Below are 27895 nucleotides of genomic sequence, written 5' to 3'. Positions count from 1 at the left end.
TGAGGACAGGCATGGCCCTGGCCTCTGCCTCAGAAACGCTGCTATGCGTAGCAGGGTTGAAGCAGGGAGGACACTTGCAGCTCCAGGCACTGTGTTGGAGCCCAGCCTCCTGCTGTAGGGACAGGCCATGCCACTGGCACAAGGCAGTCTGGTCTCTGACATCCCTGACCACCCCTGGTCACCAGCCACTTCCATGCAAGGGCTACCCCAGGGCAGTCCCTGTGCTGGAGAGGGAGGTTCCATGCCACCACACCACTAACATGCTTAGTGCATGTAATTGCCCAGTTGCACAGGGCTCTCCACCACGTGGGCTGCCCAGTCAATGCCTTGTCTTGCTGTGCCATATCCCTGGCAGCTGCCTGCCCCATAGCCAGTGACATGCAGGCTTTGCATAGGTCTGCCCTCCTCCCCATTAGAGAGCAACCCTGGGTCTTCACCTGGCTTTGTGGAGCACTGCAGCTTTATGTGCTACCTGCGCTGAACAGAAGCATGAGGAGGAGCCAGGTTAGCTGGCAGCAAGCGTGTTTTCTCTCCACCCAGGAACTTCAGCTCTGCTCCCAGATAATGGGAGCAATAGCACAGTGAGTAGGTCCCAGTGTCAGTGATGCAGATGGCAAATTATTGTGGTCCTATCATCAGAATAAACACCAGGGAGGAGGTGTCAGAGGAAAGACAGCCCTTGGGATGGGATGGGAAGCTGGAAACCAGATCAGCATCCCCAGTCTCACACTGAGAGGAGCAACTAGCCCTGGGCTCCATGCTGGCCAGGCCAACATCGGCTCAAGTCCTACCCCTGGACACAGAACAGACCATTCCAGTCTCTGCAGCAGCTTTGAATATACCTAGCAGCTGTCAGGCATATAAAAAGAAGCTGTCAGCACATCCCCCTCAGTTTCATAGTTTCTAGGCTAAACAACCAAGGCTAATTTAGGCTTTCACCATAAGATGCTTTGCCCAAACCTCCCTCTTAAGGACTCTGTATTGGGTTTGCGAGCCAACGTTTTGGTAGCAGGAGGGCTATAGAGGTGGTTTTTGTGAGAAGCTGATAGAAGCTTCCTCTGTGTTCAGTAGAGCTGATGACAGCTGATTCCAAGACAGACCTGCCACTGGCCAAAGCTGAGCCCATCAGCAATGGTGGTAGCACCTCTGTGACAACAAATTTAAGAAGGGAAAAAAAAACCTCTGTGCAACAGCAGCCTGAGAGAGGAGTGAGAATATGTGAGAGCAGCAGCCCTGCAGACATCGACGTCAGTGCAGAAGGAGGCAGGAGGTGCTCCAGGCATTGGAGCAGAGACTCCCCTACAGCCCATAGTGCAGCCCATGGTGAGGTAGGCTGTGCCCTGCAGCCCATGGAGGTCCATGGTGGAGCAGATACTCATCTGCAGCACATAGAGGACCCCATGCTGGAGCAGGAGGATGCCCGAAGGAGGCTGTGACCCTGTGGGAAGCCCATGCTGGAGCAGGCTCTCAGCAGGACTACAACCCTGTAGAGAGAGGAGCCCACACTGGAGCAGGTTTGCTGCAGGACTTGTGATCCTGCAGGGGACCCACGCTGGAGCAGTCTGTTCCTGAAGGGCTGCACCACGTGGAAAGGACCCATACTGGCTCAGGCCATGAAGAACTGCAGCTTGTGGGAAGGGCTCACATTGGAGAAGCTCATGGAGGACTGTCTCCAGTGGGAGGGACTCCATGCTGGAGCAGGGAAAAAGTGTAAGGCCTCCTCCTGTGAGGAGGAAGGAGCAGCAGAGGCAGTATGTGACAAACTGACCACAACCCCCTTTCCACATCCCCCTGCACCACTGGGAGGGAAGAGGTAGAGAATTTGGGAGAGAAGTTGAGCCCAGGAAGAAGGGAGGGGTGGGAGGAAGGTGTATTAAGATTTAGGGTTTATTTCTAATTATCCTACTCTGGTAATAAATTAAACTAATTTCTCCAGGTTGTATCTGCTTTGCCTGTGAAGGTCCTCCCTGCCTTTCTCTCCAAAACTCACCTGATGAGCAGCAAAATCTCCCTCCATTGCCAGATGGGGCTGGCATAGGACCTTGCTTGGCATCAGCCTGCAAGAACCAGTCTGTGCTTAGAGAGCAGCCCCACAGCAGAAAGGGCCACTGGCGAGCTGCCACCTAGCACCAGCAGCCTGAGCACAGCAGGGTTGGACCCTCTGCCCTCCCAGGCTCTCTGCCCTGCACAGCCCGTTTCCTCTCAGCACCACCAGCGAGGATGTGCCGGCATTGGTCATGGCTCCCCAACCCTCTCTGCTCTCCAAGTGGCACCCAGGGCCCTCCCTTCTGCACAAGCTCACCCCACTGGCCACACATCCCTGGCACAGCCAGAGGTGGATGAGCAGCAGCATCCTCACCTCTGCCTGGCACTCCATCAGCCTCTCTAGGCTCCTGGTGCAGAGTGCCCTCCACTGGGCCAGAGAGAAGAGGGGAAGAAGGTGATTAGTGCTGCTTTTACTGCTGGGCTGCAGGATCAGCGCTCAGGGATAGAGCCCAGACAAGAGACACAGCACGGTGGTGGCTCATGTGGTATTTGCTTTCCTCCAGTCCTCAGGCACATCTCCCTTTTGGAGTGGCCTCACAAAGCATCTGCTTCAATAGAGGCTGATTTTAGTTCCCAAGCAAAGCAGCTCAGTAACTGCCATCATTTGTGTGCTCGATGACCATGATAATACCGGATGCTTTTGCTATCAACACACCTGTCAGATCTCTTTTTAGCTTTACCAGGCTCTTGGCTTGAATGCTTTCATGTGGTGTAAATGATCTGAGAAAGGGCTGAGTGGTAACATTATAATCAGTGTATCAATACACAGGACACCCACATCCCAAACACCATATGCTGTCTAGCTGTCCCATCTTAAAAGGGGAGAAAAGAAATTATCAGCTGAGAAAGCTGACAAGGATCTGCAGTGTCACAAATGATGCAGTGCATATACATAGCAAACAATTATTAACTACTTCTTACAATAGAAGCCAGGAAGCACCAGAAGAAATAATTCGACAGCTGGTCTAAACCCAACAGAATAAATTACTTTTCACATTGCACATAATTACATAGCAGAATTCTTGACTTCACAATACCCTGTGATAATCAAAAGTATACACGTCTGTTCTTGGGCAGCACTGAATTCTCCAAAACAATTATGCAGCAGATGGTAAAAAACACCATCACCAAATGAACAAAATAAGGAGGATTGGGAATTATTAATGATTAGCAGAGGGACTTTCTGCATTTCATGAAGTTCATGAAGTCTCCAAGGGTTGATATCTACAACCTCGTGATGGATCTGAGCCCATTCCTTGGCTGAAGACAATGGGGGAATTGCCTGTATCAGCTTTATAGAAAATATCTGTGATTTGCTGTAACTTTGCCCCCCATTATTATCATCACAAGGGATCAATGAGTCAATATCACCTCCATGGGAGAGAAATAAGATACAGCAGGCAGCACAAGGACATGGCTGAATTGATGTGAATGAACCCTCACAACACACCTTGGGCATTATCTTCCAGGCATGAGGCAAGACAACAGCACATGCAGAATAGCAGCCACAGCAACACTGGTAAGAACACATGGTAGGCAGTCATGGGACAGTCAGAAGACAGGGTCTGGGGGTGCAGAGGCAGATCTGGCATTTGCACCCTCCTCTAGGGCAGCCTGCAGCTGTTTGAAGGATGATGCTCACCTGGAAAAGGCCACCCCTAGTCACAGCAGAAGCTGCTGGATGTTTCCATGGGCATAATCACGTTGCAGCTGGCCATGGGAGGTTCTACAGCAGGGAGCTGGAGCAGCCAGGATTTCAACCTTGGCAGCAATATTCTGCCACTCTCTGGAGGCAAACACAGGCTGAACAGGACCCACTGTGACTTGCTCTGCCAGAGAGAGGATGGAGGACACGGACACTCACACAGACATTCATAAACTTGGTGTTTCTTGGGGAAATAATTGCACGAGTGTGGTGTTCCAGGAAGGGAACAGTCACAGCTCAGGCACAGAGGTCAGGACTCAGCTATTGCAGGTCACGTCATGTTAATTCTTTTCATAAATCTGTGAACACCCACCTCACGCTAGTTAAAAGCTGACTAAGGCTTAAATTGGGGGCACAAAATACACACATATGTTGTAGATTTCATTTAATCAATAACATTTATATGCTAAAAAGTATGGTATGACAACAGCATAAATCTAAAACTTTCCCAGCTCCCAATGGTTATGGGCATAGACACAGAAGTAAATTCCTACTGCACTGGGAACCCTTGCCAGTGTATTCAGTATTGGGCAGAGAAAGATGACAGCAGGGTGATGTGATGCAATTTAGAGGTATTAGTTTCTGATTTGTGATTGCAAATTGAATTTTGCCTGGCCAGAACCCCAAACTCCCAAATGATAATAAAATATGTGTGGAGAGTTTGCACTCTCAGTATTTATTATTTATAGACTGAACCCATAGATACAAATGCCCTGCTCTGCTCCCAAAGCACACCATACTTCTCCCTGTACACAGTCACAGGGTTCTTCTCCACTGCAGCACATAAGGGGATGGTGTGGTACTGGAGAGAGATAGCCAGGATTACCCTGAATAGCACATCATGTCCTTCCCCACATCCAGGACAACTGATCTGGTGGGTGTATGAAGGCTGGGAATGCTTTTCAGCCAAAAATGGTGGCCAAGGGTGGTCAGGTATAAAATTCTACTTATGCAAACATACGTATATCAGGAAACAAAGTCATTGTGCTGATAACAATTGGAGCTGAAGTAAAAGCTCAGTATGTAGGTACAATAACAAATCCACTAAAATACAAACCAACCAAATTATAGAAGTCAATTGCCAATAGAATAAAGCATGGTATGAAGTTATGCCAGTGATTCAGTGTATGGAGGAAGAACCTGACTTGGGTTATTCAGGTTAGAGCTGCAGTATGACTAGGAGCTGTTTGACACCAGTACACACAGTGCTTGCTGCTTGCTGGGCTGCCTGAATAGAGGAACCAATGCTATATAACGGTGACAAAGAGCCTGAATCCATGGCTGGTGGCAAAGACAGGCTATGGAGTAGTCAATATTAACACCACCCACCAGGTTAACAGCTCTGTAATAACCAAGTGTCGATCAGGCCACAACTACAGTGACCGAGTGAGAACGGGTCTTGCAGAGAAGAGACGTGTTCCACTAAACACCCCTGCAGTCACATTCTTGCAGTTGCCAGCTCTACCCTTGGCTTTCCTTGAAGTTCCCTTCCCAGCACGCAGATACAGTGGTTGGAACTAGATGAGCTTTAAGGTTCCTTCTGACACAAACCATGCTGTGATTCTAAGATTCGATGAACATCTGTTTTTCAGATGGAAGGCAAGAAGGGGCACCCAAACATCAGCATTTACATTTAATCACTGCCTGTGGACTGCAGTGCAGCTCAGCTGGCCCTGCAGAAAGCATTGCCCCTAAACCCAAGGGAGCAACAACCTAGACAACAATGAGAATGGGGTTACTTCAGGGATAGCCAGCATCCCACAGATTAACAACGATTGCTCTCAGCAATACTTCAGCGTCTCCATTCAGACTTCTCTAGCAGGTGAGCAAGAGCTCATGGTTGGAGATAGGTCTACAGCACAATGGGGCAGAAGGAAGGCTGTCCCCATTACCAAACATTCAGGTGCCATAATTCAGGAGCATCTCCAGCTGCAGCTCTCTTCCACATGTGCCTGACAAGAACCCTGACCCCAGGCATAACCCCTGCGGAGCAAGCATAGCTCTGCTCTGGCCAGCTCTTGCCAAAGGCTCAGACAAGCCCCTGGGGTGGCCATGGTCAGGTGAATTTTGCAAGGACAAACTTGCAAACTTGTTAACTGATGACAGCACACATGAGCAAGGACCATCAGAGCTGCACTGAAAGGACAGGCTAATGGGTGACCACTCTCCATCTGCAGCTCTGTGGGTCTGTGAGGCTGGCTCATCACAGAAGCCCTCCAGGGTCCTGCATCCTTTTGTACAGTGCCTGGCCACCCTCCACACATCGGTGCTATCGCAGCAGGATAGAGCGTGCAGCCAGCCTCTGCCAGACATGGAGAAGGCATGCTGCCATGGGACAAACCCGCAGGGCAGGAGCCATGGGCTTGAGAAGCCGTGCGTGGGTGCATGAGCAGTGCCCACACCAGGACACTGCAAGCCGGGAGGGTGGTTGTGTAACAAAAGGCGCGTGAACACGCTGCATGAGGGAAGACTGCATGGGGACAGTCGGCACTGCTGGTTCGTGGGGGTACAGCATGCGGCGGGCACTGGTGTTCGCGGGGAGCAGCGCTGCTGGGGACGGGGGTACGGCACTGGACACACACACACCGGCAGTCCTCGGGGTTGGCACTGGCGCTGTGGGGAGCTCAGCTAGGGGCGCGGCGCTGCTGATCGTGGGGGTACGACTGGGAGGCGGTGCCGGAGCCGCTGCGGTGCCGCTCGGGGGGGCGGCGCTGGGCGGAGCGGACCGGGGGAGGTTCGGGCGGTCGTTCCGCCCTCCCCGCGCTGCGGCCGGGGCTCGGCCCCGCTCCGTCCCGCGGCGCAGGGAGCCGGGCCGGTGCCAGGGCTGCCGCCCGGGCCGGGGCCGCAGTCCGGCCCGCCGCTATGGCCCGCTTCTCGGCGTTCCTCAACCCCGTCCTGGTGCTCTTCAGCTGCGATCTCTGCCTCGTGAGAGCCAGTAAGTGCGGCGGGACGGGACAAGACAAGGGGATGCGTGTCCCCCCGTTCGCTGCCGCGGGGCCCACACTGCCGCCTGCGGCGGGGCCCGGCGGGGACGCGGGGTTGTCGCTCCCCGGGCGAGGGACCGTGCCGGGCGCCGTCCGCCGCTCTCCGGGCGCTGCTGTCCGCTGGGGCCCCGCCGGACTCCCCCGCGGGCTTCCCCTTGTCCCTGGTATGGCCTTGGCCGTGGGGCCTGGCCTTGCCCCTCCGGCCCCCGGGCAGCCCCCGCGGGACGCCGTGGTGTCCGAGCTGGCTGTGCCTTCGGCCGTGCCGCGTCCCGCTCCTTCCCCGTGGCACAGGGTGAGATGGTGCGGGCGTGCTGCCCGCCTTGGAGGGCAGCAGGCTCTGCCGGGGGCACCTGGAGCTGCTGCCCGTGGCTTTGGCTCCCGAAGCCTCCCTCTTCTAGGCGAGGCGGTGGGGAAGTGCGGGTTCTCCTTGAGCCCCCGCGGAGGAGGGTCTCCCTGTGTCGCATCCCTGTCCCTCACCAGCGAGTCCTGAGAGAGTTAATGCCCCTTGGCAGGGATGCTCCAGTGCTGTAGGCTGGGCTGCTGGCTGGCAGGCAGTTCCTGCGCCTTCCTGCCGTGCTTTCTCTGGGCTGGTGTTTGCTGAGACACTGGGGGCACCCTGGGGTAGCTCTGTCCTTTCTTCCCTCGACTTGTCTGAATGACCCTGTGTCAGTGGCAGTCTTCTGCTGTCTATTTGCCCCTTGATATTAAATTGAATTGCCAGGATCAGACATGTCCTGATATGTTCTGCCATGTTTTCAGTCTCCTTGCAAAATATGTACTCCAGGGCCTGACAAATTAGGGAAGAGATGCAGTTAGGGTTGTTAAAAAGGGGGCACTTATTTTTAGCTGTGCAGTCTGATGCTTACCTCCCTGCTGCAGGGATAAGTTGGGCAAACATCTGGGTGCCCTTGAGCAGCAGTCCCAAGGGCATGGGCTGAGGGACAGGTGAGGTCCCCTCTCTGGAGCCACAGCAGGATGGGGAGGACACCAGTGGGGCTGTATCCTATCCTTATGCAGCACCACATCTGCCAACATCACTCTTGAAGGGCATCTGTCCGGCCCCTTCCCTAACCTACAAAGCCAGGTCGTGTGGCAGATCTAGTCCAGTGCTCAGCTGCCCACAGGTTAGCCCTTCCCACGCACCCATGCCCAGCCTCAGGCTGCAGTGGTGCTGGCTCCAGCACACAGGACCAACTCTTTCCACCTCTTCAGCAGGCCTGAAAGGAACGCATTGCTGTGCTGACAGGACAAAAGAGTGTGCCAGGCCTTAAGTAAATGGTTGCTCTTTCTGTGGTGCTGCCCTTTTTCTTAATATGCCTTTAATAAAAAGTGAAGCTGGATAACTTATAAATGATGCAGAACCATTAGCAATTAATGCATTGGGCAGGGCTTAACTGTGGCATGCTTTTTGCAGAGAGCCCAGCAGGCTGCTGGAGCATCTTGGCTTTACAGAACATTTTTAATAGTTGGCTTCAAAAGAGTACATTTTTTTGGAGCCTTTGCAGTCACAGATCTTTATGGCAACAGCTCTGGCATGAAACTGCTCTGACCTCAGCTGCAGAGCAGGATGGAGAGTGTTAGGCTTAATGCGAGGATCATACACAAAGCTTGCAGCTCTCGGAGGTGTTCCTTGGAGGTCTTGTCATGACAGCTTTTGGTGAGGTCTCATCTTGCATATCTTTGGGATTAAACATTGCCCTGTGTTTCTAGGGTGAACTTCTGTAGTTTCAGCTTCTGAAACGTCTCTTCCTGGTAGGTGTGCAAATCCTGTGTGCTCAGGAATGTATTTTCTGCAGTTTTCTGAATTACAAACTGACGAAGGGACAGTCATTTTTTTCAATGAAGAACTGCAGCCTGGACACCTTCAGGTCTTACCATCACACAGGTTTAGATCTGCTTACCTGGAGCTTGCACAAAGTGTGTTTACAATCTATGAGGTCTGAAGCACTGACTAGCCATGTGTGCTGTGGCTCTGCTGTGTCCCCATGTCCTCTCGCCCTCCCCTTTCTCCGTGTGGTACATCTGGGGATTGGTTCTGGGTGTAGCAGCAGATCATGCTGGCTTTGAGTGTACTGGCTTTGAGTGTACTGTCTTTGATATCAGGGTGGTGTCTCCCCCAGGATGCCCTTCTGCTGCTGGTGAGTGAAGGTCCCTACACAGAGCCTCTGCAAGCTCTGGCTAAGTGCAGTTCAAGCAACACTGTCAGCACCGTGTGGGCCCAGGAGCATGGCTCGTGGATCAGTGCAGTGCCTGTGTTCTCAAATCATGGAGCGACTCAGCCCTAGGGCCACGTCTCAGCATCCGCAGCCTGAAAACCTGGCCTGGGCCAGGCTGGGCTCCCTGTGAAAGCCTAGAAAATTCTTGTGCGGAGCCAGAGTGTGCTACAAGCTCCATCCACAGCCTTTTGCATTCCTGAGGTACCAGACCCTGCCTTTAATTTCCTCAGATACACTTAGAGGTTGGGAAGTCCAACAGCCCTCTTTGAGCATGTTCAGACCTCTTCTTGATCTGTTAGATGTAAAAAGCTACCTAATTTATTACTATAGATGTGTCCTGTTGTCCTGTTCTTGTGAGGCCAGCTGGCAGGGTCTGGTCACATCCGTAGCACTAAGCTCATGAGTTCCAAAGAGGGGAGCACATCAGTGCTACCTAGTAGGAATGGTTCATAGCTTGTGCTAACTCCTGAGCCAGGCCTTAGGTAATTTGGGCACATGCTGGCTGGTTCGGACCAAAGCAGTTCCCAGGACTGGCCTCCACCATGGGATTCCTGGGCTGTTTCTAAACTCATTATATTTGCTAGCAGAGTGGTAGCCTTGGACAACTGTTCTGCTACAGTTGTCTGTTGGACAACCTGAAGGCTAGTAGAAACACTGCAGCCCCCCCTAAGATGCTTATGCTTGGGACAGTGCAGGGGAGTGGTTATCTGCTGGCTGACAAGGTGCTGTCTACAGCTCAGTCATTAGTTGTACAACTAACTTGTACACTGGCCATGGCTGGAGTGGAAAACCAGACCACATCTGTGGGGAGCTCAGCTCCTGTGTCCACAGAATCCACACACCCCAGTCAGCCTGTTTTGCTGATGGCTAGTGGGAGACAAGGATGTGCAGATAAGGACATGGCTCAGAGAGTCCTTCTCACAGGTTAGAGTTGTGAACCAGATTCCCACTGGCAAAACTCTAAGGAGACACACTCTTCGTGGGATAAAGGACATTTGAGTCTATCTTTAAATCCTTTCCAGTTTTCCAGCCTCCTGTTCTGAAAGAGAAGGCGCAGCATCTCGTGATGTCCTTGCTCGTGTTGTCTCCAATGACTCTGTCTCCTGGTGATGCAGCAGGCTTCTGCTGGGGATGCATTCAGCACCAGTGTCTCTCTGCAAACGTGTTTTCTGGGCTCTGTGGGTGACCTGCCTATATGTCTTAATTGCCCACAACTCTACATCTCTCAGAGTGGGAATCACCGCCTTTTCCTGGTTTGATCTGGAGCTGGGTGTATTCAGATGTGAATTTAAACAGCTGACCTGCAGAAATTACCTTTCCTAGTCACTCTAAATGTGGTAGTTGGTGGTGTTGTGGTTGTCTCTTTTTCTTGTTCTCAGGTGCCCTCTGGGGCTCTTCTTCTATCTGTATAAATCTCAGCATTGAACTTGTGCTACACAAGCAGCTTGTAGAAGGACACTGTCCTGTTTACAGCGAGATACATGAACAGCAGCCTCAATTTCTTTCTTCACGTGCTCCTGTATGTAATTTCCAGACAAAACTTGGCTTTATGCAGGTCTTTGTACCTGTGTAGGATCCTGCCATGCTTTTAGTGCTGTGAAACCTCGAAATGGTGATGGTGCAGACAATGGGTCAATCAGGCCAGCTTTCTGAAGGATAGCAATGGCTGAGTGTTGCTGCAAGCTTTGCAGCCAATGGTATTGCACTGCTGGGGAAGTCAGCTCTGCCTCCTGCACTGGGTTTTCCTCCTCACTCTAAAGCAAGGAGTAATTCCAGGCAGATGAGATGGCCAGATTGAGTTGCATAGTGTGTTTATTCAAAGCTGCCCCATTTTTCTGTCACAGTTGATATATAAATACTGTGTTTGGGCTGCTTCCTACGCAGTTCTGGGTGGTATGCCAGGCATTCAGAGATGTGCATATCCACAGGGCAGCCCCAGAGCTTAGAGGAGCTTGATTTTACCATCACAGTCTGAGTTGAAGAATTGCGTTAATGTAGGATTTGTTTGGATTTTCTGGACCCTACAGAAACATGGGCCTTCACTGCCAAGAATCTACTCTGTGCCCAGGCTATGCAGGAGCATGTCATGTCAGGCAGCCTGCTTCTGCTAGTGCTGGAGCTGAACGAAGTAAACTTAGCAACAGATGAACATTTGAGCAGCAGTGAAGGTACTTCAGATCTGCAACCAGATGTCCTTGTGAAGAACTGATGTGAATGTCATTCTCCTCTCTGATAGCAGGGTCTCTGCAGCGCTCTGAGACAAGCTGCAGGCACTTTTCATGTTATTTTGAGCTGCAGGGACTGGTTAAATTGTCACAACAGTCTCTTAAACTCTAATTCTTTCTTTTCTTAGGACAGGCCTTCATGCATTCCCATTTTGATGTCTGCAAAGTGGAAGGAGCCTACTGGGGGCCCTTCATGTCTTTAGCTGGGTCTGGCAGCCTGGGCACGTGGTCAGCATTGCTAATCCCTTTTACATGGAACACGTATTCTGAGCAATGGGCTATATCTGCCACTGCTAGCAAGCCCTTTAGAGAAGAGCCAGTCAGATGCCTCATGAGCTTGTCCTCCCTCCCTGCTGTAGGACACTGCAGAGGGTGAGGTGTGCCGTGAGCACATTTCTCACAGCAGCCAGGCAGGGAGGAGCCCTGGCCAGCGAGCAAAGGCTGCCAAAGCCATCGGGTGCCACAGAAGGGTAGGTGCACAGGCAAGGAGTAGCTCTGTGCCTGCACACCTCCCTCCAGCCCCACTAGCTGCCCACTAGCCCAGGAAGCACCATGCTGTGTATGTGTTGCTGATGGCAGGGGCTCAGCCTTGTGGACCTGCTGTGCCGCCCCTCTCCTGGGGATAGATTCACTGGAGAAGCTGCTCCCTGTAGCCCTGGACAATGGGCTGCCATGGAGAGACCCCCCATGGTGGTGTGCAGGGGTGAGTGCCTGTTCTGAGACTTCTTCTTTTGCCTCTCTCCTGTGCCTTGTCTCTCCTGACTCACCCAGACAGGCCACCATCTCCTGTCAATGTGACTGTGACGCAGCTGAAGGCAAACTCTGCCACAGTTTCCTGGGACGTCCCAGAAGGAGATGTGGTCATCGGCTATGCCATCTTACAGCAGGTACCCAGGCTCTATCCCCAGGGATTTGGGGACCCCTCTCACCGATTACCAGCATGCTCCTATGTCAGCCCGTTTGCCACAGTTTGGAGCTCCTCTGGCACCTGCCTGAGGAGACCTCTGAGACACCAGGCACCGTGCCTGACCCACCCATCCTGGTGGGAGGCAGCAGACTGGCTGCACTGGGGGTAGCTGTTGCACTAGTGGCTTCCCCGTGATTTCTCTGGGTGATGGTGCTTCAGCCATCATATAACCATTCTTTGCTTGCCTTGCTCCACCTCCACAGCCCCAGATAATGGTGGCTTTTCCAGGGAGGCATCTGGCTCTCAGGCCACACAGGGATGTTGCATAGCAAAGTGCTGGCCCACCTGAGGGGTGGATGGTTGCCTGGGAAGGGAGGAGTAAGGGAAGCGCGCCCAGCACAGCCCTGCAGACAGGGGTCTGAGGCTGGTGCAGCCGGGAACAGCCTCCTGGGGATGATAGCTCTCCACTCTGGCAGCGGCAAGACGGACAGATGCAGCGCTTCATCCGGGAGGTGAACACCACCAACCGTGCCTGCGTGCTGTGGGACTTGGCGGAGGATGCGGATTACATCATCCAGGTGCAGAGCATCGGCCTGTATGGAGAAAGCCAGGCTAGTAAGCGTGTCCACTTCCGAACCCTGAAGGAGACCGACCGCCTACCTTCCAACAGCTCCAACCAAGGTGAGGCAGCTCCTCCCAACTTGCCCGGGTGTTGCCAGTGGGACCGCACGTGGAGGTTTCCACATGGGCAGCGAGGAAGGTGCTGCCCTGAGTAGCAGGCTGCTTGGGACACACAGGGTCATGATGGGTAGCAGGGTTGTACAGGCTGCTGTAGTGCACTGTGCTATGGCCATGATGATGTCCCCAAGACCTGGTTTACAGCCCTCCTTATCCCAGATGTTGGCACCGTATTCAGCTAAGCAGGTTATGGCCAGGACAACTGCTGTGGCCTGCTCAGCTGCTGCCTGTAGGAATCAAATAGTGAATGGGCTCTCAGATCTCCCAAACTGCAAGCTACCAAAGGACAAATGACAGAGCCCCACAGTCTCCTTTCCTTCACATATCCACGTAGTGCCTTCTTGCCTTGGGGTTGCCTACATGCTGGTCCATGATAGATAATCCAAGAATCCAAGAGAGATGATGCCAGAGGGGTCCAGTGTCTCCAGCATTAGCCATAAGAAAGGGATTTGGACATTATAACAGGGCAAGCAGATTACTTACTCCCCTCAGTAATTTTGTATTGGACTCAGGGCCTTCTTAACCTGCCCTGGTCTGTCACTGAGTAACCTCAGTGATTACTCCCATGCATTGTGCAGTCCCTACTTGAACCCAAACAAGCTGTTAGAATCCCTTTGGTATTGTTAGAATGCCTTTGGTATTGAGTGCAGTTTATCTGACAGAGGAAAGCCACAGGCTGCATGTCCTCTCTCCAGCCAAGATGTCATCCCATACCCATGCTTGTTAGGGGGAGGTTGGGCCTCCTTTCTCTAGATCTCAGATCCTCGAGTGTTGCTGTCCTGAAGTAGGTTCTGGTGGGAGGGTATCTGCTGCCAGCCCTGCCTGGGTTCTCTTCTCTGCAGGTGACATCACCATGGAAGGGCTGGACAAAGACAGGCAGCTCCAGACAGGCGAGATTATCATCATCGTGGCTGTGCTGCTCATGTGGGCAGGTGAGTGCCACAAGCAACATTCCAGCAAGCTGGTGCAGAGGTGCAATCCGGGGTCCATGAAGAGGATGGGGTTCAAGATGGTGCAGAGTCATATTGGTAGGGGTCTGGCAACCTTTCCAATGAGTCCATTGAATCACTGTAGGAGCTCGTGCCTCAGTCTGCTAAAACTGTAAAATGGGTGATTTCCTCCTATACAGCACCTGATTACAGCCAGTGCTGTAGCAAACAGCAGGCTGCCCTGGGAGTAAGGAAGCCTGGAAGATATGTCAGCACCGGACTGCGCATATGCAGCTGCTGTCAATGGGAAGTCATTTGTTCCCAACTCCCTTCCCAGTAAACGTGGATTTTCTAGTGGTGTCTTGCAGGAATCTGTCCTTGTCCTGGCCTTCAACACTTTTCTAGTGCACTGAAAGAAAACACAAGATGCCTGCTGCTAGCTTACACCTCTGTGTCAGAGTGCCAGCAGGGAGAAATCAGGTCCAGGCTGCGGGTGGCTGTGGTAACGCACTGTGGTTTGAATGGGTCCAACACATCTAATGATTACAGTTCAGAGCATTGCTCCAGAGTCCTGTGTCCTGGGTCCCAAAGTGTGGGATGTGCTGCATGAGATGGGTGGTGTAAACCAATGACAGAGTGACTAACCCCATAGTCAGTTTGCAAGACAGGACAAAGCCCAGGGCTGGCTTTTGTGAGGGTCACAAGCACTGGACCAATAACTTTAGTGCCTTGCTGAGGCACTCAGAAACCCACTCAGCTGCTCACTGGCCCCAAAGGCTGTTCCTCTCAGAGTGCCTCAGCATTTGCCTTTGGCCTCAGAGCCCAGAGCTTGTGGGTACCAAGCACCTCACATGTGCTCTGATGGCTTTAGCAGCATCCATGCCTTGTCTGCCCGACGAGACTGGCCTGGCCACAGATGCAGAGGTGCCTAGGGTGGTCCAGGCTGTCACAGGTAAGGGCTAATTGGTTTAAACTTAAACAGGGTAAGTTCAGGTTAGATATAAGGAAGTTCTTCCCTGTGAGGGTGCTGAGGCCCTGGCACAGGTTGCCCAGAGAAGCTGTGGCTGCCCCATCCCTGGCAGTGTTCAAGGCCAGGTTGGACGGGGCTTGGAGCAACCTGGTCTAATGCGAGGCATCCCTGCCCATGGCAGGGGGTTGGAACTGGATGATCTTAAGGTCCTTTCCAACTCCAACCATTCTATGACTATGATTTTATATAACCAGCACCCCAGGGTACCCTGGGTCTGACTGATTTCCAGGTGGGATGCTGTGGGGACAGGAGGCAGGGGGCAGCTGGTGTGAGGGAGGCCTTCATCCCCTGTCTTTTGGCAGCGGTGATCGCCCTCTTCTGCAGACAGTACGATATCATCAAGGACAATGACTCCAACAACAACAAGGAAAAGACAAAGCCATCCTCGGAGCACAGCACACCGGAGCGACCAAGCGGAGGGCTGCTGCGGAGCAAGGTGAGGGGAGGGCTGGCAGGAGGGATGGCGTATGGTGTCTGCTGTGGTTTGCTGCCTGGACAGGTTCTGGCTCTCTCCAGAGACACCCCAGCTCATGCTCTCACCATAAAAACTGAGGGGTTTTAGAGTGCAGTGAGCCCTGGTTTCTCTAGGGTAGTGTGTGTGTGCTCCATGGCGAAACACTAGAAGAGATGGCAGGATATGTCAGCTGGGATGGCTTCCACATTTGCAGGGCTGCACCTTTTCTGCATCCCATAGGCAGGAGGCAGACAAGCTGGGCAGCTGTTGTTTGGTTCCTGCACTGGTCTATCACTGCTCGCTTTCTGCCTTCACTGGGGCCTGCTCCAGAACATCAGCACACAGGTTATGCATGGGAAGCTTAGGGCAGAGGGCTCAGCAGCAGCTCGCAACCCTTTTGTAGAGGAGGTGTGCCTGCCGTGGGAGCTGGGGGCTCTGCCACGGGGTCTGCATCCTGGGGGCTTAGCAAAGTGGAGCCTTAAAGCAGATTTTTCTCTCATAGAAGAAGTCTCCCTCGGTCAATATAATCGAGGTGTAGGTGCAGCACCAGCTCTGCGTCTGGGGTCCTGGGCATCCTGCCAGAGCCAAAGCAGGCCTTGGAAGAAAAGGCAGCACCAGGCGCCCAGCCTGGAACTCTGCATGCGAAGAAGATCCGCGTATCAGAACTTACGCTTTCCCGAGGGCGCCCGTCCAGGGATGCGCATGGAGCCGGCTCCCAGCCGTGCATGCAGTGTGTGGCCATGCCCATCCCGCACGCCTGGCCCCGCTGCCCTGCCGCTGCAGAGCGCTGAGTGGAATAAGGGTTGTGGGCCGCACCACCAGCCTTGGGAGGTGAGCAGAGGGGAGCAGAGGGCCTGAGGCATCGGCTTAAGGGGAGGCAACGTCCCTGCGCGCTGGCTTGGCCAAAGGCGTGGATGCAGCCATGTGGCACTGGACACCCTCCATGCAGGCAGCATGGAGCAGAACATGCTCTTGGCTGCTGTGTCTGGGCTCGAAGGGCTGCCCTTTTGGCCCTAAGAGTGAGGGGCTGGGGAAATGCGGGCATTTGCCCCAGTGCTGCCAGGGGAGTCATGGCCAGGAGGTGGAAGGGTTATCTGTGGGGCTGGGCCCAATGAGTACAGCTGAAGAATGGATCCCTGCTGGAGAGTGGGGCTCTGCTGCACCCCATCATTGCCATGCAGGGGTTTCAAGGCCTCTCCCTGCTGCAGGGGATAAAGACACAAACAAGCATGAGGAGCTAGTGTTGCCACAGTGCCTGGCTGGCCTGCGGAGTGTGCAGCCAAGGGCAAGGAATGCTGGTAGGAGCCATTCTGTGCAGTGGTGTGAGCGCCATAGAGCTATGGGAGCAGGCAGTGCCAGGGCATGGCTGTGGCTTTGCCATTTCCCAGCTAGGGCTAGGGCTCAGTCCTGACACATTCAAGTTGTTTGTCGGGGAGCTGCTGAGCACCCTTGGAGCAGTGCAATGCCTGTGCTGCCTGGAGGAGATAATGTAGTTAAGCCAAGCAAGGTCTCAGCGGGATGTGTGCTGCAGAGCTCATCGCTGCTCCGGAGACAACCCTAGCTTCAGCGGTGTCATATCCCACTCATGGCTCCTTCTGACTCATGGGGGTATGGTATGGTCACTGCTGATGCTTCTGCTCCTGGAGCTGGCCCAGTGGCTGGCACCAGGTTGGCTGATGTGACACAGTCCTGTTGGAAAGAGCTGCCCCTAAATGCCCAGAGCTGGTGGACTGCTGGCTCACTGTCATGTGCCCAGTCTGCTCATGAGAGGACAACATGAGCCACCAACCACACTGGGGCTGGTGAAGAGGTGATATCTGGACTGTGCTTATTTGCTCCCCAGAGCCCGCAGGCAGAAGTCTCTCGCTGGGTATCTGCACTGCTCTGTCCATGGCTGAGGCCAGGTGTTGCTGGTGGTAGAAGGGAGCAGTGTGATACCAGGAAGTTCTTTGCTGCAGAGATGGCAACTAGTGCCCTGGCTGCTGCTCTCCCTCTGTGCTCTGCTCTGCAGGCTGTCACTGAGCTGGGGTGCTGGCTCTGCAGCCCCGGACTCAAACATCACAGGATCCATTGTCTTCCAGGAATAAATCTCCCAGTAAAGCACTTTCAGGACTCTTCCTTCCAGGTGCTGCTCAGCTCCTGCTGCAGGTGGGAATGGGGCAGGATAAGCGACTCCCTGTGGCAGGGTCGTTTCAATAAAAGCATCCTGGCTTAAAGGCAGCATCGTTCCTGTTGAGTTACAGGTTTGTGTGTGTGCACGCACGGGTACACGTACCAGCACTTCTTGAACATGTGTGTATGGTTTTTAGGAGGAGACCTGTTCATGCGTGCTGTGCAAGAGCTGCAGGTCCTCTAAGGTCATCTTGCACACCTCTCTGTGGTGTGGCAGTGCTGCAGGCTGGGCCATGTCATGCTGCCCAACAAGCTGCAGTTACAGCCTGTCCCACTGAGGATAACATCACAGCTGCTTTCTCTGCACCAACAGGCTGCAGAGAGCAGAGACACCCTGGCAGCAGGGCCAGGAGGACGGATAAGGCCAGATCCCAGCAGGCTGCTGGCTGGAAGGGGCTGTGCTGCTCCCTGGTCCGGTGAGGAGTGGGGTACCTGAGGAGCAAAGGCACCATGGTGGTGGGGTGCAAGTGTTTCTGTGCTGTAACTTAGGCTGCTAGGAGCATGGCCATAGCTCGAGACAAACCGCCTTGTTTAGCCAGCTAACATTTGGGTTTAGGGAAGTACATTAAAAACAAAAATAGGGCTGTATGGAGTCACCAGAGTTTTTAAAAAGCTGTGGTGCCCTGGAAAATGTTCAGAGGTGCTTACTATCAGGGTCAGGGTCAGGGAAGTGCTTACTATCCTGAGATCTTCAACCAGACCAGGAGCACGCACAAAGAAACAAAGGAGCACGACTGCAGCAGAGTCAAGGAGCTGGGGGAGGCACCAAAAACATGTACGTCAAAGTGCAGTCATTATGGGCAAATAAAAAAAGTCTGTTACAGTAAATGTAAATTTGGATGCAGTGTTGAGGCAAAAAAGACACACACACAGAGAAAAAAAAAAAAACCCAAGCCACCAGTCCTTTCTCAGACCATGGCAGTGCAGGAAGCGGGGAACTGCAGAGATGAGTCCTGCCCAGGAAGGGCAGTGTTGGACAAAGGTGTTTTTCTGGGGCACCTACAAGCAGACACCCTGCAGATGAGTCTGGCAGCACCAGCATAGAACAGTGCCAGGGCAGAGCAGGACATGCACACACATCCAGCCACGCATCCCATCCGCCCTACAACACCAGCACCACAGTGGCACAAGGAAAAGGCTGTGTGGCTCAAGTGGAGCAATTCTGGCACACCAGTTTAAGAGATGTTGGACAGTGATAGCACATGTGGGTGATGGTGCTTGCTGGCTTGGAACATCACTAAAACTAAACAGACTTCGCAAAGGCTTTCAACACACAAGACTAAGACTGCATCTCAGGGAGCACTTCACTGACTACAGCAACAGCTGGTTAAAGCCAGGAATAACTGCAGAACTGGCACCCATGAAGTCCTGCAAGAAGCCATACAGGGCTGTTCAGCATAGTCACAGCAAAGAGCACTCCTCAGCAACCACGAGTCCCAGGGAGAAGCTGTTAAACTGTTTGGAGTGCTTCCACCTGGAGATGTGACAGCAACCAGGGTAGAGTCCACTGTCCTCTCCAGTGGCAAGGAGATGGTGAACAATCATTCTCAGGACAAGAGCTCTGTGCAGTCAGCTGTGGGAGGAAAGGCATGAGCCCACAACTCAACATGCAAAACCACCAGTGAGAACACCACTGTGCAGCTCTTGCCTGACCTGCAGGGACCCAAGCATCCCAGAGAGAAAGCCTTTCCCAAGCACCTGCCTACTGCAGTCACTGGGAGACTAGCTCTGCCACCCCAGGCTGCACACAGTGACTACTGCTCAGCTGGGCTGGCAGTGTCACCAGCCTCAGAAGGGGAGATGTGCTGCGATGTGATAAGAACCCAGCAGCAAGCTCCTCAGACAGAAGGCAGCTACAAACCGTTAACTTGCTGGAGAAACCAGATATGTTGCTGGCTGCAGCCTCCCCTGCTCTATCTGAGGAAGGAAACCAAGCGCTTGGCTTCCTCATGTGACCAGACGACAGCCAGGCGGGCAGCAAAGGCACCCTAGAGCAGAGCAGGCACATGGGGGGAAGAGGTTGAGACCTGCTGGCACAAAGAGGGCTTGTGTACTCCCTGACCTCAGCATCATTAGCTGTCAGCTCTTGTCAGTGCAGACGACATTCACAGGTTCTCAAGACAGATCAGTCCAGCACAGCCTGGACCAGCTCTCTCCAAGATAACAAAGAACACCCTGGGCTCCAGCAGCCTTCCACACAGAGGAACCTGCTCCCTTAGGACCAGCAGCAGAGGAAGACAGGAAGACAGGGGAGCTCCAGGGCAGCTGCAGGCTCCAGGAGCCCAGGGAACAGCACAGGCAGCACAGCAGACACATAGTACCTTGGCACACCTGTGCGTGGCACCCCATCCAGCACTCAAACCCAAATGACAACAGTAAAAAATTCATTTTATTCCCTATAAGGGCATAGCTTTCCGGTAAAAACCAGCTCATTTCACTCGTGAGACGGTGCGGGGCTGAACGGCAGGGGCAAGGCCTTCCTCATTCACTCCTCCAGGCAGAGAGCTATTGCTCCCTGAGGGTCATGCATGCTGAGCAAATCCTCCACCACCTCCAGGGGGGCTGCTCAGCTTCAGCTGGTCCCCAGCTGCCACCACGAGGAGCAAGGTGGGAGAAACAAGCAAGGCAGGTCAGACACAGTGCAATCCAAGGCACACTGGCTGCATCCTGCAGGCTCAGAGCACTTGGGGTGGCTCTGCATGCACTGGGAGCAGGCAGAGCGAGAAGCATTGGTCCACCAGCCTGAGCTGGGAACAGCTGCAGCTTGAGGCAGTTCATGCAGGCAGAAAGCAGGACAAGGAGCGGGTGTCACAGTCTGTGCACTGCATGGCAATGGTGCCAGCAGACCCCACGCCTGGTGGGCAGTGGCAGGAGCAGGCACTGTCTGGCCCAGAAGCAGGCACAGGGTGAATCCTGAGTGGCTGGTCCATGGTTGCAGAGATTTGGCTTAGCCCAGGGGAGTTTTGGGGCCAGCAGTCCTGGGGTCACCTGTGGGGAGGTCTCCAACCCTTGCCAGCCCCTTCCAGCTGTCTGGGGGTTGCCCCAAACGGTAGCACAGTAGCTGTGCAGTAGGAGAGCTCACTCTGGGCACAAGAGGTGCTGACTCTGAAAAGCAAGAGAAAGGAAGACCTGGTCCATGAGGTGTGTGGTTGGGAACCCAGCACAGCCTGGGAGGGGAAGCAGGCCTTCCCAGGTGAGCCATCAGCCCTCTACCCCTGCAGAGGCCATGCTGGGGGATGTGGCAAAGCAGCACTGAAGGAAGGAACTTACCTGCTGGACTGTGAGCTCCCCTCCCCAGCTCCTCCATGCTGCTTTGGAAGAGAAGAGAGCACCCATCATACCCCAAGCAAGGCCTGCTGAGAGACACAGCATGCTCATGACCCTGACAACACAGGCATGGCGCAGCAGTACCAAGCACTCGGAGCAAAAAAGGTCCTCACCCACTTGCTACCAAACCCTTTCCCCAGGCCAGCCTGTCCTGAGGCTGCAAAGCCACATCTCCTTCCCACCAGGAGCTCCCACATATAACGGGCTGCCACTTCACACAGCCACATACAAAGCTTAGTCTGTGCACACAGTGGTTCCTGGCTGACACCAGCTCAGCCCTGTGGTGCCACAGAGAACAGCCACAATGGAAGAGGCCTCTCGCACCCACCACCACAGGCACTTCTGCAAAGACAGAATCACACAGAATAGTTTGGGTTGGAAGGGACCTTCAAAGTTCAGCTAGTCCAACCCCCCTGCAATAAGCAGGGACATCTTCGACTAGATTGGGTTGCTTAGACCTACAGGTTAATCCTCCACTGCTGGACTGGTACCACCGGCTCCTCCCAAACAAGGGACAGACACCAGCAAGCTCAGCTCCATGCCCTAGCCCACACAGAAGTCAGCATGACCAGGCCTCCATCCTGGACCAAGCCCCAGGGGAAATCAATGGGAGGAGGGGGACACCCCTCCTAGTCCCACTAGAGAAGCATGTCTGGACAGGCTGGCCTCTGCAAAGAATGGCAGAAACAGAACAAGTAACACCTCTGGGTACATCCTGAGGGTCAGCATCTGTCCCCCACAGCTCCACTGCAAAAGCTGAGCTGCAAGATCTGCCCCTCCACATCCCAGCCCCCTGTTCAGCTGACAGAGAAAGCAGCAGGATCTCCCCATTGCCCCCATGCAATTTCCTCTATGCTCCCACCATGCCCATGGCCCCAGAAGCTCCCCCTGCACGGGCACAGAGAAGGAAACAAGACAGGGTTTACCAGTGAGATGCCTGAACACAAGCGGCAGCTCACCACTTACCCAGATAAGGTTTTAAAGACGTTATCATCTTCTTCCTCCTCTTCCTCCTCCTGGCAAACAAACAAACCAAAAAAACCCACCATGACACCTCACTGCCTGGACAGATCGCTGCTAGGAGTGAGGCTGGTCCACCCAGAGCCTATTCTGGAGGAGCAGAGCAGTCCCTGGTCCCTTCACAAGCCACAGTCACCCACCAGGCATGGCACAGATAAAGGGCACCTTTGCCCAGACAGTAGTGGGGTGAGCACATCTTGCAGCTGGAGAGCCAGGCAGAGGATCACCCAGGCTGTAAGCAAGTATGATCCCAAGCACTGCCAGGCTGGGCTAGCACTGGAAGCAGGAAGCCAAAGACCAAGCATCCAGAGGCTCCTGGGCAGGGACACAGTGAGACCGGCAACACTGGCAATGCTCTGACTGGCTCTGGACATGCAGTAGGTGTAGTGCAAATGGGCAGGGCGGAGCCTTAGCCCAGGCTGGCAAGATGATGACCAAAGGGTCCTCTGCTTCAGAGACAGTGTCTCACCCCTAGCCATGGCACCATGTGCAGAGCAGATCCCCGTTTGCTGTTTGACAGTGCCAGCAGAGCAGGGCTGAAGGCTGCAGCAATGCTGGGTCTGTCAGGAAAGCTCCTGGAGCAAAGGCCACCTGAGGAATTGTGCCTGCTTTGTGAGCCAGACAGAGCATAGCGCCCTTCTTCATGTCAGGCCACCGTGTGTGGGGGAGGCTGTGCAGACATCAACAGGGTCCTGGACGGCCAGGAGGGAACTGTGTAAGGGTTATTCTTTCCCTGCTCTAATGCGAGACAGCCCTGGACATGGGCCAGACTTGCACATACTGTACCCCAAACTGGTGTCTGAAGGGAGGGCTCCCCGGGGGGGCTGGCTCACTTGGTCTGCTGGGCTCACTGCTCTCCAAGACACATGAAGGGTGAAGGGGCTGTTCCTGCCTAGAGCCTGGGACAGGGCAAAAGCAGCAGAGTTAGTGCCTGCAACCTGAAGAAGGCCCAGCAAGGGAGGTACAGGCAGGACTGCAGGCAAGGGACAGATACCCCTGCTGTGCTCAGGGGAGGGCGCAAACAAGGGTGCAGGATCAACTGCTCAGGGCAGGTACCACACGGCCCTGAGCTCTGCTAAAGCTCAGCAATGCAGAAGAGTTCAGCACGGATAGCAGGGATGCTCCCAACCCCACCCCAGCCAGAGACAGGGTAGGCTCCCCATGTGGGGCAGAGGCAGAGAGCACAACAGCAGGGACAACACCCTCCCTGCTTGGTGTGTTTCAGCATCCAGGCAGCGAGCTCTCTCTCCTCCACACAGGCCAGGACAGGGTCCCACACTGGAGACCCTGATCTCGGGGTTAGATAGAGAGATGTGTTTGAGAAATTCCTCCTACCTGCATGTGCTGCTTCCCAGAGATCCAGTGCCATCTGGAAGGCCTGGGCCACAGTCAGAGTCACAGCCTGAGCCTGTGTAGAAGAAAGAGAGGGAATGTCTGCTTCCATCTGGGCCCTCAAGACCTCAAGCCAAGACAACCTCACTACAATGAAATGTGAGTCCCCAGGCCTCCCTCGCTGCCCTTCTCTGCAGAGCGAACACAGAAGGCCAGAGCTCAGTGCTGTCTACCCATGGGGGGAAGCCACCCCCAAGAAGAGATCCCAGAGGAGCTGGGACAGAAGAACCTCTTTTTGCTCACCACTTGCCTCTGCAGTGTGAGCACACATGCTCCCTGGCTCCATTTCCAGCTGAGGTGCACAGAGGTAAGGACCTTCTCTCACTGAAGGGAGAAAAGTAAAGTCCTTGCTCCCACCCTTACCTCATGGAGCCAAGAACAGAAGGGAAGTGCTTACAATCTTCTTCTTGGGTGAGAGGAAGGCATGGCACTCCAGTGCCCCGCTCTCCTGGCTCTGGGCAACATAAGCAAAGACTTTGTTCTGCAGCTTGTCTGTTGTGCAGTAGGAGATCCTGCAGGAAGAGGGGAGCTGCTCAGGGTAATAAGGGACCCTAGCACAGGTCTGCTCTGCTCCCAGCCCACCAACAAGCAGTGCTGACAGCCTGAGGCTTTCGTCTGCCCCAGATGATCAGGCAGCCCATGCCCCAAGAAAGGGCCAGGGGCTGCCTGGCACCTGCAGCTAGAAAGAGATTGCTGCAACTCCAAGCATTTCCTCCCATGCTGCCCCAGTGTGCTCCTCAGTCCCCTGATGCCCAGTTCAACCCAATATATGAACTCAAACACTGAGACAAAACAAGGACAGAAAGGTGGGTGATTGCCTCCAAGGACATGATTGGAGGCCAGAACTCAAGGCAGACAAGGACCCTGCCTGCATTCAGCCCCAGGCAGTGCTGTGGGGCTCAGCAGGGAGAGGGCACGGGCCTCAGGGAGCCAAAGGAGCTCGAAGGTACCACTGACACAAGGCCCATCCCTCCCTGGCTGCTCAAGATCCCATCAGACTCCCCAATGGCTGCTGGGGAACATCCAAGCCTTCCACATGCCATGCCCACCTGTAGATGGAGATGTTCTCAACCATCTCCTTTGTGTCTGCATCCTGCAGTGAGATGCCTCTCGGAGACACTGTCAGAATCACCTTCTGGAACTTGCGAGCGCCTGCCCGTGCCTGGGAGTGGGGAGACACCAGACACCTCTGCTTATCTGGCAAGGATCTTCACCCCCTCTTGCTGTCAGGATCCCCCCAGACTCTGTATGGAGTGACATCCACTTGGACCCTTGCTGCAAAGGCTCCTGCTGCAGGGATGGGAAAGCAGAGCCTGGAGATCCGGCATGCCCTGCATAGAATGCCCCTGGAATCCATCCACACTACTGCCATGCACATAGGAAAGGACAGCCCCCACCTCCCCCAGTACTTCACCCTCCTCCCCATGCTGTGACAGGCACAGCTCAGCTCCTAGCCATGTTCCGGGTGTGGAAGCAGGAAAACAGCTTCCCTCACAGCACAGAGCCAGAGACCAGCCAGCCTCCTGCACATCACCTTCCTCCTGGCAACAGCTCAGTCCCTCTCTGGGGTTCAGAGCTGGGACATGGATGCTTCCCAAAGTCCATGGGCTGGGCTCTGAATCGGCTTCTCTCCAGCACAGCACAGCAGGGCCCCAGGGCATCTCTCACCGTGGCCACGATCCTGCGGATGGCAGCAGCAGCCATGTCTTCTCCTTTGGGTTTTTCTACCAGCGTCATGCCAAGATACTTAAGCGTGAAGCACATGCCCTCAAGCAGCGGCTCCTGCATATCAGCCCAGCTCTCAGGAAGCTCTGCGAAGACAAAATGCCTTAGAAACCAAGTACCAGTAGCCCCATGGCTAGTCCCAGCAGAGCCACCCCGCTTTGTTGCAGCTTCATTGCTCCCAGCAGCAGCACTGCTACCTGCACTCAGCAGGACACCCTCCTGGCTCTGTGACATTCTTGGAAGAGGAATAGAATGAGAGGACAGTTCACCCTCAAAGCTTTAGTCCTCCAACCCTGCAGGTACAGGTTCTGCCAGCACAGATAGTAAACTCCTGCATATCTGCATAGGGCTTCAGATGTTGCAGCGTTCACTACCACCTGCAAAATCCTTGTGTTCCTGGGTCTCATCTATTTCACTACAAGCAGGGTGTTCTCTGTATTGCATTCATCTCACCCACCTAAGCTGCTGGCACACCTCAGGAACAGCAGCATTTGCTGCCACACTTGGACAGATCAAAATCCCCACGTCGTCCCAGTGTGGCCAAAGCCAAACCCTCTGGCAGTTATCACTTGCGGCAGCAGGCTGTGGGGTAGGGGTACCTTGTCCAGCTCTCACAATCCAAGCTGAGGTGACCGGGAAGCAACTGCACCACAAAGATTTTTGTGTTAAGGAAGAGCTCAGACTGGTGTTTCAAAGATGCAAATTAGCTTCTAGGAATACACATTTTATGTATGAACTGCAGTGCACACAGGGAAGAGAGCTCCCCTGTGCATTACTTTGCAGGTCACAGAATTAAAGGGGCACTGGCTTCTGTTGCCTGTGTCCTCTCTTTTCAAACCCCATTGCTGTAGTCAAAAAAAAAAAAAAAAAAAAAATTTGGAAGAGTGTCTGTTCACTCAAAAAAGATTCCCTAGGGACAGTCCTCAGCATCTCCAGCTTCCTTCAGAAACCAGTCCGTATCACCATCAGCATGTTCTGCCATATGGCAGATGTGCTGGTAGGAGAAGCAGTCCTGACCTTATGCCAATCCTGACACTACTGCTGTTGGCAGAGAACACACAAAACAAGCACTGCAGAAGCATCCATTCGACCTCTGCTCCCACAAGACAAAGCCATTGGCTTCAACAGAAAGTTCACCCTGATCGAAGGCAAAAGCTTCACACAAAGGAACAATTCTCGTGCCAAGCACTTCCTGGTGATAATTTTCAAGGAGAGCTGGAGCAGATGTTAGCACACACTTACTTTCTTCAAATCCCAAAGAGCACAAGGATGGCAAGAGAGGACATATGCAGAAGGGCTAAGCCACAGGGAGTCACAGTCTCTCTCTTCTTGGGGATCAGCTCACAGAGGGAAGGAACAGGAGCACAGAAGTTACATGCTCTGCTGCAAACACCAGGTTCCTATACTTCCCTAGGAATTGCCCAGGTACCTACTGTTCACACTAAACTAACACTTCGCAGGGTTATTTTTCATCTCTTTCCTGGGATTAGCTCCCTGAACACTACTGGCACACTTGCAGAAGGCTCTGACTCATACCTGGAATAACCTGAACCCACAGGGAAATCAGGAGACCTTAGGTGGTCTCAGCATACTCCTGCACAGATGACAACTGCCAGGGAACCTGCCTGGTACCATGCAGGCATCAGGGACCTCTAGCCAGGGCACACAAGCAGTGTTTCCCTGCAAACTCTGAGAACAGCCCACATGTGCCAGGGCTGACAGAGTGAGCTCTGCTGCTCCAACAGAGCCTTTGGGCAGCTGTGACTGGGAAAGCCCAAGCACAGCCTTCCCGCTGGGTGTGAGGGATCAGCCTCAGATGTGGCTGTGCCACAGGCAGCACGGCAGCCAGCCTGCAGTGAGGGATAATACAGGCCTGCTGCACTCCCCACACGTGCCCACGATGCAGTGGACCAAACACAGCGTTTCAAGGAAGCCAAGGCCTCCAGAGGGTGTCCATGAGGCACAGCGTGTTCCAGCACCACCAGCACCGCCTGTCCCACCAGCCCACCCGTGCGGGTGGCCTCAATTCAAAAGTGGAGCAAGAGGCGGGCAGCCAGGGGAGCGCAACAGGAAGAGCAGCCTACTGCCCCACAACCTGTCCGCAGGAACCGCCACCGCCTGCCCCACAGCCTGTCCCCAGGCACTGCCACCGCCTGCCCCACAGCCTGTCCCCAGAGAACTGCCACCGCCTGCCCCACAGCCCGCTGCCCCACAGCCTGTCCCCAGGCACTGCCACCGCCTGCCCCACAGCCTGTCCCCAGAGAACTGCCACCGCCTGCCCACAGCCTGCTGCCCCACAGCCTGTCCCCAGGGACCGCCACCGCCTGCCCCACAGCCTGTCCCCAGGCACTGCCACCGCCTGCCCACAGCCCGCTGCCCCACAGCCTGTCCCCAGGGACTGCCACCGCCTGCCCCACTGCCTGTCCTCAGAGAACTGCCACCGCCTGCCCCACAGCCTGTCTCCAGGCACTGCCACCGCCTGCCCCACAGCCTGTCCCCAGAGAACTGCCACCGCCTGCCCCACAGACTGTCCCCAGAGACTGCCACCGCCTGCTCCACAGCCCGCTGCCCCACAGCCTGTCCCCAGAGACTGCCACCGCCTGCCCCACTGCCTGTCCCCAGGGACTGCCACCGCCTGCCGCACAGCCCCCCCGCAATTGCTCCACAGCGCCGACAGCCCGCGGCGCATGGCACGGCCACAGCCCGTTCCCCGGCCCCCACACCGCTCCCCACAGCAGACAGCGGCCGCGTCCCGGGCCCGGCCGGACCGAGGTGCGGGCTCCGCGCCCGGAGCGATGCCCCGCCCGGTCCGCGCCGCAGGCGAGCCCGGCCCCCGCCCGCTCCCCTTACTCACTGCGCCGCCGGCGGAGCCCCAGGCCGTGCCGGGCGAGGCGCGGGCTCCGCAGCACTGCGCGGCCCGCCGCCCGCAGCGCCTCCATGCCGGGGCCGGAGCTCAGCCAGACCCGGTAATGGGGCGATGCGACGCCCGGTCAGGGAGGGCGGCGCGCTGACGTCAGCACGTCAG

General features: G+C 54.7%; 2 protein-coding genes across 11 annotated transcripts; one reads left to right on the top strand and one right to left on the bottom strand.

Annotated features, from left to right (window-relative positions):
* The first annotated feature begins 6183 nt into the window (after window positions 1-6183).
* Window positions 6184-17462, top strand: FNDC4 (fibronectin type III domain containing 4). Of its 4 annotated transcripts, none has more exons than XM_030490644.1 (6): window positions 6463-6686; window positions 11948-12063; window positions 12560-12764; window positions 13664-13753; window positions 15083-15216; window positions 15740-17462. In XM_030490644.1, the coding sequence occupies exons 1-6, from the start codon at window positions 6614-6616 to the stop codon at window positions 15770-15772; spliced, it is 651 nt and encodes a 216-aa protein (XP_030346504.1). In that variant the 5' UTR covers window positions 6463-6613; the 3' UTR covers window positions 15773-17462. The 4 variants fall into 4 exon arrangements, with proteins under 4 accessions (XP_030346502.1, XP_030346504.1, XP_030346503.1 ...); XM_030490643.1 differs by having other exon boundaries at window positions 6471-6686; window positions 15737-17462; XM_030490642.1 differs by lacking the exon at window positions 6463-6686 and adding an exon at window positions 6184-6247 and having other exon boundaries at window positions 15083-17462.
* Window positions 17463-19773: 2311 nt separating this feature from the next.
* LOC115609800 (low density lipoprotein receptor adapter protein 1-like) lies at window positions 19774-27883 on the bottom strand. Of its 7 annotated transcripts, none has more exons than XM_030490481.1 (9): window positions 27725-27883; window positions 24814-24956; window positions 24195-24307; window positions 23543-23657; window positions 23089-23161; window positions 22540-22652; window positions 21700-21749; window positions 20677-20762; window positions 19774-20511 (listed from the first exon to the last, which is right to left on the bottom strand). In XM_030490481.1, exons 1-9 carry the CDS (start codon window positions 27807-27809, stop codon window positions 20354-20356), a joined length of 936 nt encoding a protein of 311 aa, XP_030346341.1. In that variant the 5' UTR covers window positions 27810-27883; the 3' UTR covers window positions 19774-20353. The 7 variants fall into 7 exon arrangements, 6 of the variants coding, with proteins under 6 accessions (XP_030346341.1, XP_030346343.1, XP_030346344.1 ...); XM_030490483.1 differs by having other exon boundaries at window positions 20677-20759; XM_030490484.1 differs by having other exon boundaries at window positions 20677-20717.
* Window positions 27884-27895: the final 12 nt, after the last annotated feature.

This window comes from Strigops habroptila, chromosome 6 (genome assembly GCF_004027225.2).
Source record: "Strigops habroptila isolate Jane chromosome 6, bStrHab1.2.pri, whole genome shotgun sequence".
Taxonomy (NCBI): domain Eukaryota; kingdom Metazoa; phylum Chordata; class Aves; order Psittaciformes; family Psittacidae; genus Strigops; species Strigops habroptila.
The sequence above is the reverse complement of the archived record's forward strand: the minus strand, read 5'-3'. Positions and strand labels throughout refer to the sequence as shown.